The following is a 14,109-nucleotide window of genomic DNA, read 5'->3' on the forward strand; positions in this document are numbered from 1 at the left end:
TCGTCATCTTTTTTTCTCTTCGACATCTTTCTTGCTTGCCTGGCACACACCAGCTAGCTAGCTGAAATTTTAAATAAAGCGGATGGAATTTACCTCTCACGTAGGCACCGTATTGTCCAATAAAAATCTCGCTTTTTTTGTCCGACCTGGCGTCACCTTTCTGTACACCGAAGGGCAGCTGGGATTGGCTGATATGACGCAACAGTGGATTTCAGCGGAAGAAAACAGATGGGATGGATTGCAAACGTGATCATATTTTATACTTTGAAAGCTAATTTAACATTTTGATTTGAGTAGGTCTATTTTTTACTTTGATAATATAACAAAATTATTTATAAATTCAATTGTGTAAACAAATGTCAGATTTGTCCGCGAGCCAGACGCAGTCACCAAAAGAGCCATATCTGGCTCGCGAGCCATAGGTTCCCGACCCCTGAGTTAGGTTGTTTGCTTGTTTCCCTTGGCCTTAGCGTTTCTTGCGCCTTGCTAAGGAGAGAAAACAAAGAGTGCCTCCCCCTACCCATTTTATGGTTGGCCTGGAGGTGTTATCAGTTCCTGGCTGGAGACGAAGGTAATTGCATTATATCTTGACCATTTGCCTCAAAGGGAGCATGATCCTAAAGAGGAATGTATGCTTAGTAAATTTGAATATTCAGGCTGTGCCCTTAACACAAGGACTTGCGGATGTCATATTGGGGAAGACTTCCTGACATCAGCATGTGAGCAGAATACAATCTTTGGCTCACAAAGATGGTTGTGTCAGAGAAGTTATTTTCCTTCACCACCCAGTCTTGCCTGGTGGCCACTCCAGAGGACCACTGGGATGGACCCACACCTTAAGGAAAATATACCACATTTGCATGGTAATTTTCTGTGATAGTTACAAACTTCAACCATGTGGGAAGGCCAGTTGATGCATCTTAAAGGATAGTGTGTATGAAGTCCATACACATGAAAACATAGTACCTGATGCTCTTTTGTAAATGCTCTTATTCCTTTCATGGCAACCTGCAAATCCTCTCCAGTTTAGGCTTAGGTTTGTAAAGAGAAGCTCACAGCGAGTCAAAAGCTGAGATGTAACTCTTTATTGACACACTGGCATTATTTATATATCGGTGAACCAGCGCAAGGGTCTCCCAGAGGACATAAGATAACTGGGTCTTTGAGCGATCCTATTAGTCAGGTTAATAATACCAGACATCAGAGAGAAATTACATTTGTGTTTGGATACAAGACATAAGAAAGAAATAGCATCCGTGTGTGGAGGAACAAATTATGCAGGGACAGTTTGGTGCTGCTACAATTTCAATAAATAAAGCTCTTTCCCTTAGGGCAAGGTTCACCAACTACATTTGTCAGAGGGCCAGAATGTCCCATCACCTTATGAGCCACACCCACTAATAACAATGAACTAAAAATCAAACTTTGATATAGCATTATTGTTAATATATTTTTCACATGATAAAACTGAAGGTATTCTTAGCCTTTATGGGTGAGGCTCCTACAACCTTGCTGTTTTTAGTTGCTTGAGTGTGGACTACATGATATTTTCTCTTTGGTCCTCGTGATTATGGCATCCAGTCACTGGCCGGATTGGACGGCTTGGCGGGCCGGATTTGGCCCACAGGCCGGCCTTGGGGGAGAGTCCTTCTGATTTATAAAAATTCTTCTTCCATTATCATAGAGAGAGAAAATGTTCTTCATGTTATGGTTAGAACAGTGGTTCTTAACCTGGGTTCGATCGAACCCTAGGGGTTTGGTGAGTCAGTCTCAGGGGTTCGGCAGAGCCTCCACTGTAGAGGTCCAAACACACCTGATTTATCATGTACATTTGTGATGATGCATATCTGAACTGGTCTCGCAAAAGGCAACAGCAGGAGTCACACTGATTTGCAGGTGTGTAATTTGTTGTGAGTTCATGCCAAAGTCAAAGTCAAAGTCTGCTTTATTGTCAATTTCTTCACATGTCAAGACACACAAAGAGATCGAAATTACGTTTCCCACTATCCCACGGTGACAAGACATATTACACAATATACATACAAGTAAACAGCACAAAAAGTAAAAACAAGAAGGCACAAACAATGAATAAATAAGAGCGAAGAATAAATAATAAATAAACAAATAACATAAATAACATAAATAAATAAGAGGAGCAAAAATGGAGCAAGTGTGCATACAGCAGACAGTCAGAATATAGCGCAAAAGTACAGGACGTTATGCAGCCGAGGGTGGAGGGGGGAGAGAGTTCAGGATCCTAACAGCCTGGAGTTTGAAGCTGTTGGTGAGTCTGGTGGTACGGGAGCGCAGGCTTCTGTACCTCTTCCCAGAGGGCAGAAGATCAAACAAAGAGTGAGCGGGGTGACTCACATCACACACAATCGTGGTCACCTTGTGGGTGAGATGGGAGGTGTAAATGTCCTTCAGGGAGGGGAGTGAAGCACCAATAATCTTACCAGCTGTGTTCACTATGCGCTGCACGGCCTTCATGTTGTATTCAGTGCAGCTACCACCCCACACAGCGATACAACTGGAAAGGACGCTCTCAATGGTGCCACGGTAGAATGTGGTCATGATGGCCGGAGGAGCACTTGCTCGCCTGAGTTTCCGCAGGAAGTACAGGCGGTACTGAGCTTTCTTCGCCAGTGATGCAGTGTTGGTGGTCCAGGAGAGGTCCTCACTGATGTGCACCCCCAGGAATCTGGTGCTGCTCACTCTCTCCACCACAGCACCGTTGATGGTCAGTGGCAGGTGTTGGGTGTGACCCTTCCGGAAGTCAACAACAATCTCCTTGGTCTTGTTGACGTTCAGCACTATGTTGGTTTTGTTCTTTGAACAAGGTGATGTTCATGCATGGCTCATTTTGTGCACCAGTAAAAAACATCGATGTCTTGAATTATTATTTTTTCTCTAAAGAGGGGTTCGGTGAATGCACATATGAAACTGGTGGGGTTCGGTACCTCCAACAAGGTTAAGAACCACTGGGTTAGAAGAAAAACTGGGGGGGCTAACGCAATGGAAGAGGAAAATTAACCTTGAAAGAAATTGGTTTTGGTTAGAAAAAGGAATAGGGTTGTAACTTAGAAAAATAATTAGTTGGTGTTAGGAAAAATATAAGATTTTAATCAAAAACGGAAACAAAAATGCCCCCAAGGGTTCAATTATATATAATTACTATACCATAACTATAGCAAAAAGAAGAAAAGCAGGAAAGAAACCAAAAAGCATAAACGAGGTAAAGAAACAGAAAAAGTAGAAAAGGGGTTGAGAAGGAGGGAGGGGGTGATGGAGCAAAAGAAAAGAGGGGAAAACATCCGAAAAATAAAAAAAAGTGGCGAGGTGGAAGAAATATTTTTTTTTCTGAACGCACTAGATTGCAGCAGAGATTCCTCCTCTCTAGGAGTTTTGTAGAGGCAGTTTGATGCAGCGTATGCCAGGTAAGTGTGATCATAATTGATTGAGAGAGAGAGAGAGAGAGAGAGAGAGACAGAGAGAGAGAGAGAGAGAGAGAGAGAGCGAGAGAGAGTGTCTGCACATTACCGCATTTAACACCATTAGAGCTGTGTGCAACATAATGTGAGCTAATGGGCTGACTGATAGAGGCACACACAGTGGGGGGTTGTGTGTTTGGATGGGATTAACATGGAGGACGCCATGAACAAGGCCATAAATTCAACTGGTGCAGGCAGAGCAGTTGGATGTTAAAATAACAAATGAAGCAAATGAAACCATTGTAGCTTAGATCACATTTGTTTGAAGAAAATATAGTTGAATTAATATTGATTAGTTAATTAATTCAATAATTCTCTGTCACTTTTCCGAGGATGGATCGTAAGGTGGCAATTTAAGAGGGGAAGTCCAGACTTCCCTCTCGTTAGCCAATTTACCCAGCTTCTCTTGGGGGATCTCGAGGTGTTCCCAAGCCAGCCGTGAGACATAGTCTCTGGGTCATTCTCCTTTCAGTGCGCCGATGTCCAAGCCACCCCATCTGGCTCCTCTCAACGTGGAGGAGCAGCGGCTCAAATCCCAGGCAGGCAGGCAGGCAGGCAGGCAGGCAGGCAGGCAGGCAGGCAGGCAGGCAGGCAGGCAGGCAGGCAGGCAGGCAGGCAGGCAGGCAGGCAGGCAGGCAGGCAGGCAGGCAGGCAGGCAGAACAGACAGACAGACAGACAGACAGACAGACCTGAGGTAAACCTATTAATTCTGTCTGAGAATGTTGTCGCCGAAGAGTTGATTTAAGTGTAGAGGGCTGAGAAAAATGGAAACAAGAGCTGACCTGATCCGGAGTTAGTTTTCTTTTTAAAAAATTCATCAACAGCATTTTTATTTTCAAAAACATCATCCTTACGCATCTGAAGAGGACACTGGGAGAATACAGATTTTATGTTGTTGTTTTTTCCCCCCCAAAACTCAATTATTTTAAGTGTGGCTTCATTTGCACGCCGTGGATAATGTTTACTATCCAATTTATGATTCCATTAGCCAGAGAATTCACACTTTGAATTATATATGTTCATCAAAAAACAAACCTGTGCATTGATTTGGCAAGACTAGTCGGTCGTCTCCCATCACTACATGCTATTTTTTTACATGCTCGTGACACTGTGCTTTGAAAACATTTGATAATTGGTATTTGACAGACACTTGAAGGTTAAGAGTTGAAAGTTGGAAAATACTTGTGTCTTGTGCATTCAGTATTTGACGTATTTCAATCTCTGCCAGATCAAAGTCCCTTTACTGGTCCACTCACGATGGTCCTGTTATAGACTGGTTGTTCCAGCAGAGGGTGGCAGAGAACCAGTGGTGGTTGCTGATCTTTCAAGGAAGGGGAGCTCAATTTCAGCCCACATACATCCGTTCCTTCAATCGCTGATTCGCTCATTTCGCTGTCAATCAAAAAGGGATTTAGCCCTAGACAGATCCTCCAATCATCATGCAGAAGCTGAACGTCGGGCTGGACGAGGCCAGCCCACTGCCCCATAGACCCCCAGAGATGGTGGGAATCCGACCGGCGGGACAAAGCCCAACATTTATCCAATGACTCGTATCGTTTCGCTGCACTCTTTGCTTCCCTATTGAACTAGGTGGACGCTCAACGTCTACACTGTTTAAAGCAGTGGTCGCCAACCTTTTTTGCGCCACGGACCGGTTACGTGTCAGAACTATTTTCGCGGACCGGCCTTTATATAAATAAATAATACATTTATTAAATAAATAATACATTTATAATAAATATATAAATACGATTAAATAAAATGATACGACTGGTATAAATACAAGTATATATAAACGACATAAAAATAAAACTCACCATTACGTTGAATTAGTGGGAGCACTGAGCTTGTTTCACAGAAACGACCCGGTCCCATCTAGGCGTAATCAGAGACAATGACACCCGAAGTGGTTAATAGTCGACACTATTTGTACTATGTGTCCTCTCTGCATCCATTGCAGCCTGGTCATCCTGGAAGAGGGATCCTCCCATCTGTGGTCTCTTCTCACGGCAAAAGCCATTGCCAATCACCTGTTATCCAATTTACTCACTGCGTGATTTGATTTCTTCAGATTTAGGAAAATGGAAGCAGATAAGAAGATACTGAAGCAGAAATTAGACTTACACAGGTTGGTTGAGTTCAATCACAATTCTTGTTAAGAAAGCTGTTTTCAGGAAAGTACAATACAGCGCTGGGCCTTTCTCAAGAGCAGAAAGTCTCCATTCAGAAAAGGCAACGTTCAAGGTTCTTTGGTCAGCTTATATTCAGTTGCACATGCCAGTGTGGGCCGAGTTTGATGGGTAATGAGTCTTTGGGGTGGGGCAAGCTCGCAGGAGATTTTGAGGGCGGCGAGGATGATGATGGCGGCGAGATGGAAGATGGCGGCGCACGCAGTTGCAGCGGCTCAGTGCTCTCCCGATCTACGCATTGTTTGTTTTTTGTTAGTGTTTGTACCCACTGTATGTCGATCATACACCACCTACAACCGACAGGAGCTCCTCAGGATAGGTGTTTGCTGCGAGTTGAGTGTCGCAGCGGAGTTTCACCGCTCGAAAAACATACCGGAGGATATCATCAGGCGCCCCGGCTCCCCTTGGATCACCATCCCCGCTGGGAGGAAGCGAAGGCAGCGCAGAGAGAGGAGGCAAAAACAAGGCTGCAGGGCCGGCGCGCTAACCAGGCTACGGAAGCAGCCGTTCAAACCACCGCTCCCTAGCCTGTTTCTTACCAACGCCAGGTCTCTTGCTAACAAAATGGATGAACTAAGGCTACAGATGTCTGCGAACCAGACCGTGAAGGACTGCTGCATGGTACTGATCACCGAAACCTGGCTTCATCCACTCATACCGGACTCTGCTATCGAGCTAGCAGGATACACCACACAGCGTCATGACAGGACTGAGAACTCCGGCAAGAGCAAGGGGGGGGGGGCTCTGTATGTACGTCAATAACAACTGGTGTACTAATATGGTGACTGTAGACAGTCACTGCTGCCCGGACCTGGAGTACGTGACTATTAAATGCAGGCCCTTTTACCTCCCTCGTGAATTTACCGTAGTCATGACGACTGTTGTTTACATACCTCCGGAGGCTAATGCTAAGGGCTTGGACTATTACATGGCAGTATTAGCAGCCAGCTGAGCAGATATCCTGACGCAGTCCACATCATGGCAGGGGACTTTAATCATGTAGATTTGAAAGCAGCACTCCCTAGTTTCCATCAGCATGTTAAATGTGCCACTAGAGGAGTTAACACTCTGGACAAGGTCTACTCCAACATCAAGCTAGGCTACAGGGCAAAACAGCTACCTCACCTGGGCCAGTCTGACCATATGTCACTGCTATTAATCCCGGCATATACCACCATCAGGAAATCAGCTCCTATCATCACTAAAACTGTTAAAACCTGGCCTGATGACGCCTCTCAGCAGTTGCAGGACTGCTTCGACAGGACTAACTGGGACATCTTCGAACACCGGGACTTGAACGTGTTCACAGACAGTGTTCTGTGTTATATCAAGCACTGCACAGACACTGTCACAGTGGACAAACCTATGCGGATATACCCCAACCAGAAGCCCTGGATGACCCGGGAGGTCCTTCGGCTGCTGGAGGAGAGGGACACCGCCCTGTCTCTCAGGTCTGAGGACGGGGCTCTCTACAGCACAGCCAGAGCCAACCTGAGGAGAGGCATCAGAGAGGCCCAGCTTGCCTACAAGAAGAGGATTGAGGATCACCTGGACAGCAACAACAGCAAGCAGGTGTGGCAGGGAGTCCAGCATCTCACCAACTACAGAACCACCATCGGAGCTGCTGAAGGGGACGCCTCACTGGCAGAGGTCCTCAATACCTTCTTTGCCCGGTTCGAGTCCGAGCCACCTGAAGCGGCCACATCACATCCCACAGACCGCAGCAGCTTCACCCTCACAGTGAAGGAGCACGAGGTGAGGCGCACGCTGCGGACCATCAACTCGAGGAAGGCTGCGGGTCCTGACGGCGTCACTGGGCGTGTCCTGAAGGACTGCGCAGATCAGCTGGCTGGAGTCTTCACAAAGATTTTCAACCAGTCCCTTACCGAGTCCACCGTCCCATCCTGTTTAAAATCCTCCACTATAGTCCCCCTGCCCAAGAAACGCCACATCACCAGCCTCAATGACTACCGGCCAGTCGCACTCACCCCGGTGGTCATGAAGTGCTTTGAAAAGCTGGTACGGGGTCACATCACAGCACTCCTGTTCAGAGGTTTTGACCCCCACCAGTTTGCCTACAGGGCAAATAAATCCACAGAGGACGCAGTAGCTACAGCCCTCCACGCTGCACTGTCCCACCTGGAGCAGCCGGGGAGCTATGTGCGGATGCTCTTCGTGGACTTTAGCTCTGCTTTTAACACCATCCTCCCCCACAGACTGGTGGACATTCTGGAGGGCCTGGGACTTCCACATAATACTTGCAGGTGGATTAAGAGCTTCCTGACGGGTCGCAGCCAGAGGGTGAAAGTGGGCCGTCATACAGCCACACCTCTCAGTCTTGGTACCGGCTCCCCACAGGGCTGCGTACTGAGCCCACTGCTTTACACGCTCTACACACATGCATGCACCCCCGCCCACCGCAGCAACACCATCGTGAAATTTGCGGATGACACAACCGTGGTGGGGCTCATCTCAAAGGGGGATGAGTCTGCCTACACTACAGGGACGAAGTGGTCCAGCTATCGGAGTGGTGCGGAGAGAACAATCTGCTCCTAAACACGGCTAAAACCCAAGAAATGGTCATTGATTTTAGGAGGAAAAATAAAACGGACGTTCCACCACTTATCATCGATGGGGTCTGTGTGAAGAGGGTGTCCTCCTTCCGCTACCTGGGAGTCCACATCGAGGAGGACTTCACCTGGGGCGTGAACACCTCTGAGCTGCTTAAAAAGGCCCAGCAGAGACTCTACTTTTTAAGGGTGCTGAGGAGGCACAGCATTACACAGAGACTGCTGGTGTCCTTCTATCGCTGCTCCATAGAAAGCATTTTAACGTACTGTATATGTGTTTGGTACTCCAGCTGCACTGCTGCTCAGAGGAAAAAGCTCCGAGGGGTCATCAACACAGCACAGAAGATCATTGGCTGCCCTCTCCCCACACTGGAAGACCTACACAGAACCCGCTGTCTCAAAAAAACACAGAACATTCTGAAGGACACTTCCCACCCTGGCCACTCCCTTTTCGAACTGTTGCCATCAGGCAGACGCTACAGATTAATTAGGTCGAGGACTAGCAGATTCGCCAACAGTTTTTACCCTACAGCGGTAGTCACATTGAATGCAGCTAAACGTAAATGATTATGTCTGTGTATGTTCTTCTGTGGGTTTTTAGTTTGTTTTTTTATCTTTTTATTCTATTTATTTTTTATCGCATGCGCGGATCGGTTGGCACTTTTTAAATTTCGTTGTACATGTGACAATGACAAATAAAGATCTATTCTATCTATTCTATGGGAGTGGGTGCTGGTTCAGTGAGAGCTGGTTCCGTGGGGGTGGGTGCTGATTATGGGCGATTCGGTGTGTGTGGGGGCTGTTGTCTTCCATCCCGTCTTTCGGCCTTGGCGATCATCTTTGGCCAGGTTCTTGGCTGTCTCCCTCTGGCACCTGCTGGTTTTATCTCCAAGTGACCTTCCTGTAAACATTCTCCTCCATTCTTGCACATATACACTGTCGCACCTCATCCATTCATCATTCTTTCAATTTTGTCATTTTGTACGGAATTATGTGAGCTTTTGTCTGTGACATCATCAATTTATTAATGTTCCCTGACTATGCAAAGTTTGTACTCACCACTTACCATGTTTTTGTTTGTTTGTTCTTTTGATACTCCATGTACTTGCTTACGTCATCATATTCTTAGTTTAATCATGCTTTCAACCATATCTTTTCTTTGTGAGGCAAAATATTTCCCTCTGTCCAGAACGTTCAGTAGTAATCGAAAACTGGTGTCTAACATTAGTCAAAACATAAGATACAATCAAGTACTGAACAATTTTAGATGACTTTGGCAGTGTCCGGGATTTAGAAAAGCATCAGGCATGCATTAAACAGTTCCTTAAGGGTCATTAAGCTATTCAGGCAATATATCAAAAAACATTTGTTATTTCAAAGTGCTCAGAAATATATCAGATCATAAAGTTATAAAAACCTTTGTCATTACCACCTATCGAAAATGTCTAGTTATGTCTTCTTTATTGATTTGGTGTGTAGGTATAATTATATGCTTAAAATGTTTCTTTTATTGATTTAATATGTGAATATACTTGTCTGCTTATGTACTTTATTCAATGAGGTTTGAGCATATCTGTTTTTGTAGCTAGGCAGGACTTTTTGTATTTCGACCCCATTCCTTCAACGTCCTGAGTGTTGTTAGTCATCTAAATGTTGAACAGAGGCTGTGATGTACCGAAGTCAAATTCCTTGTTTGGCACGCTCAAACATGGCGAATAAAATTCTTGAATAAAATTCTTGAATAAAATTCTTGAATATAGTTTGTCTTTTAATGCAGGATGCTTGGTCTCCATGTGCCGAAGCAGTTTTGAAGGCTTCATTGCCTCGTCAGCTAGCCTGTCGCCACATATTATGCAGAGCGGGCTTGGCGCGTAAGTCACCTGTGGCGATAGATCCGTATTTTAAGTAGGACTCCAGAAATTTTCTTTTAAATGCAACTTTCCTTTTCTTAAAAGTCGTAGCCTCTTCTTCCGTCTCCTCATTGGGCTTTTTTCCTTCCTTTTTCATCTCTGTTTCTTGCTCATTTTTGCTTGCCTCGTGGGCTCGACTGAGGTGACATGTCACGTGACCGAGACGAGCGTCTTGACCTGCACCGACGGATGTAATTGGGAGAGAATCGCCAGTTTTTTTAAAAATATTTCTCAAAATAAATTCGTACTCATTTTTGCTAGCTTTGCGGACTCGACTGGGGAAACATGTCACGTGATCGGGACGAGCGTCTTGACCTGAATTAATTGATCGTCGATACATTTATTTATTTTTTCCTGTGCGGCTTGGCGGCCCGGTACCAAGTGACCCACGGACCGGGAGAAAATTTGAGTGCGTTGTAGCACATATTTAGTCAATGACATGTACATACAACAGTATATATTTGATCACTTTTTTTTTACATTTTAGGGGAAGGTGAGCTTCCCTTGCAGTCTGAGAGCAATCGTCTCTTGTGTGCTGGAGCCTATCCCAGCAGTCTGGGAGGCTTACTGTGCGAGTTTTTGGAATGTGCAGGCACGGGGACATCATGCAAAGTCCACAGAGAAAGGCTGAGTTTGCTGTGTTTACAGAACTGTGAGCTTCAATTTTTTTTTAACATCACAGCAGATACATGACTTCCGTGTTTTCTTTCCTTCCCTTAAAACAGAACTGTGAGGCAGACGTGCGAAACAGTGTACCACTGTGTGCTACTTTGTCACCCTGGGTTATATCATAATTATTATATCTGGTAGTTAAAGATTTATTTTCAACAGCACCAAATGTCATGACCAAACATGCCATCTTCTTGCAGTTATATTTTTTTTAACAGAACACCTTTTAGATTTAAATGGCCAAGCATTCCACAAGGGTTGGCCGCCTGTCTCACCCTGGCCAGTTGCAAATCTCCCAGACGGCGCTCCAGACTGCGCTTGCCTGTGAGAATAATTTTCTGTTTTGAGAATAGCCATCAAGCATGTTGAGTATTTTCATGGTTTCCTGAGTGGCACCTACGTTTCTGCAGATGGGGAGCCATCCACTTGTATGTGGCGCAATGTTGCAATAATGTCAGTGAAAGCGAAAGGTAGAAAAGCAACTCGCAGCCTTACAGATCAAAACACACATAATCATAAAAAAATCATATAATGTCATAGTTAACCTTAAAATGGAATCCAATGTATCTGAGTGGAAAACCTTTGTTGCTTTGGCCGATGAGATGACTGGTGTAATAAGCCATGTTCCATACCATCCTCAGAAAGTTGAAAGGGATCTTTGCGACCCTTTGGCCAAAGGGTAAACTCCGGGCAAACACATGGAATCTAAAAATACACCAAAAGGGAAATAAATATGTTTCCATAATGTGCTAAATGTCAATTCAATTACTTCTCTGCTCGTAGTAGGGAGTGTTTAACCAGCCCTTTTATTAAGTCAAGGCTAAGAGAGGAAGTCACTATTTACCTTTCGAGTATAAAAATAGATTACGTACAATTGCCGTGGTGCTACTTATTGGAGTAAAAATAAATTCAACCACGTTGAAATATGACACCCGCATTCAAAAACATGTGAATTAAACTTGACAATAGTCGTTTGGGCTATGTCCTGACCTGAGTGCCTGGAGGAAAACCAATTCATAGATGTTTTTGTAGACTGCTGCTACCAAATTTGTCTGCACAGGAAAAAAAGTAATTTGATGATTCTGATAATGCAAAAATATAAATCAGATGGAATGTTAATACGGGGTAGGCAACAAAATGCCCATGGATCACGCAGGGCCTACGTGAGCATTGGCTAGCAAACATTTCACAGGAAGTGCCACAAACAAATTAATTCAGTGGCATTGTAAGCCAAAGTTACTTAAAATACAGGTCGATGTACCAAAAGCAAAGTATTAACATCATTCATGAGTGATCCCATTCCCATCCAGCTTTTATAACATGGAAACTTCAATGACTCGGTGACTGACTTTTAGGTCCAAGAACACGGGGTGGCACTTCAATCTGAGGATCTGCATCAATTTCATCCTCATTTGCTCCTGGGCTGAGGGTACAATGCCCAAAGTGAGGCTGTGGCGCAGAGACATGCCCGGGTATCTGTGACGCAAGGAGAGGAAAGAGTCAAAGACCAGCTGTAGACCAGCTTCAACACGCTGCCCTCTCCTGCTCAAATGTATTACTACATCTACAGATGTCAGGAAATTAAAATCCAGGTCATCTCGCTTTACGACAGTTTTGTTTCTTCGGTAGCAATGTGAGCCGAATTTGTGGTTCTTGAATTTGGGCATCTATCAAATGCACAATATGGATAAACCAAGTACAATGTAAAATATCTAGAGCAGGGGTGCCCAAACTTTTTCAGCTTGCGAGCTACTTTTGAAATGACCAAGTCACAAAGATCTACCCACTTTTTATATATATAGATGTCATCGTGAAAAAAAAGTCCTACTCCCATTCCCTATGAAAGTGATACTTCTTACTATGGCCAGCTGCCCCACTCATTTTTATACCCTTTCTTAAGTTTAAGAGAAAAAACAGGGTTCTGACAATTGGAGGGAACTCGCGAGCTAGCGTGTTTGTGTTGTGTTGTTAGCGCCGTTGTTTGTACACGCGTCAAGTGCGAAAAAAAATAAAAACATTTTAATATCACGCGATCGACCAATAGTGGCTTGGCGATCGACCGGTTGATCGCGATCGACGTATTGGGCACCCCTGATCTAGAGTGAGAGTTTACTTCAATAAAAACAATACAGTCAAACCTCGGTTTTCGACCACAATCCGTTCCAGAAGGCGGTTCGAGAAGTGAATCGGTCGAATTCCGAATTTATTTTTCCCACTACAAATTATGGAAAAAAAATTAGTCCTTTCCAAGACTAAAAAAACCCGCCATTTTTAAGCATTTTTTCATTTGCGCATTTTTGTCCGATCACGCAACTGCAACGCACCGCCGAACGCACAACCGTAGCGCGCTGGTCGCATTATTGTGACAGAGCCGTTGCTGAAATTTAGAAAATATTTTTAAAGTCCTGATGTACTTTCCAAAATTTAAGTGGACCTCAGTGCGCAGAGAGCTTAATTTGGTCCAATCGCGCAACCGCAGCACGCCGGGCGCTTATTGTCGCATTGCTTTAAGAGCGTCTTTGTGTTTTAGGATGACTTTACTGCTCCCACTTGCTTTCTTTGGAGGCATGATTAGGGGTTAATACAATCCTCAAAGTAACAAAAATACAATAACGAACGGAGTCAGTCAGCATCCGGGCCGCACGGTCGGGTTTTCTCGGGTCCTTTCGGCTCATCTCGCGAGGTTCGACCTCCGAATTTTGTTCGACAACCGAAGCAAAAAAATCGAGAATTTTTTGTTCGAATTCCGATTTGTTCGAGAACCGGGACGTTCGAAAACTGAGGTTTGACTGTATTCTCATTTTGAGTGCATTGTAATTTACAACTATTTTTAACTTTTCTGCAATAAATCGGTCAGGATAAATAACTTGCTTATTCTAAACTAGACTTTTTACCTGGTGGCAGCTCGGCGCTTGCTGAAGCTCGTTGTCGTAGCCGACGAAAATGATACTCATGAAGGATTTGAAGAGGTCCATGTGTGTGCTCACACAGAGAATGCATGAGGCCAAGAACCTGGAATCCATCCGCTGAAAACATTATTGCTTATCTGTACTGTTAGATTTTGTCCCAGTTCTTTATCTTTAATGCTCTCTATGCTAATAGTAATTCCTTCTCTGCGAGATTGCAGAAGGTCTAACCCCCACCTCCAAGGTTCTGCCTAGCCTGTGCGATAATGTGTGACCTTACAGTCTTAACTGAGATCAGCTACTACATATATGCAAAGAGTGTCATAAAGAAGGGATAAGCCAGTGAAAGCAAGAGAACAGTCACAGCAAGATA

General features: G+C 44.6%; 1 protein-coding gene across 1 annotated transcript; it reads right to left on the reverse strand.

Moving 5' to 3' along the window:
- Window positions 1-665: 665 nt before the first annotated feature.
- On the reverse strand, window positions 666-13,805 carry LOC119122333 (telomerase reverse transcriptase-like). The gene is made up of 7 exons (XM_037250720.1): window positions 13,725-13,805; window positions 12,433-12,497; window positions 12,180-12,306; window positions 11,821-11,882; window positions 11,376-11,535; window positions 11,084-11,168; window positions 666-835 (listed from the first exon to the last, which is right to left on the reverse strand). Exons 1-7 carry the CDS (start codon window positions 13,803-13,805, stop codon window positions 666-668), a joined length of 750 nt encoding a protein of 249 aa, XP_037106615.1.
- Between the last annotated feature and the right edge of the window lie 304 nt (window positions 13,806-14,109).

Source organism: Syngnathus acus, chromosome 1, assembly GCF_901709675.1.
Source record: "Syngnathus acus chromosome 1, fSynAcu1.2, whole genome shotgun sequence".
NCBI classification, from domain to species: domain Eukaryota; kingdom Metazoa; phylum Chordata; class Actinopteri; order Syngnathiformes; family Syngnathidae; genus Syngnathus; species Syngnathus acus.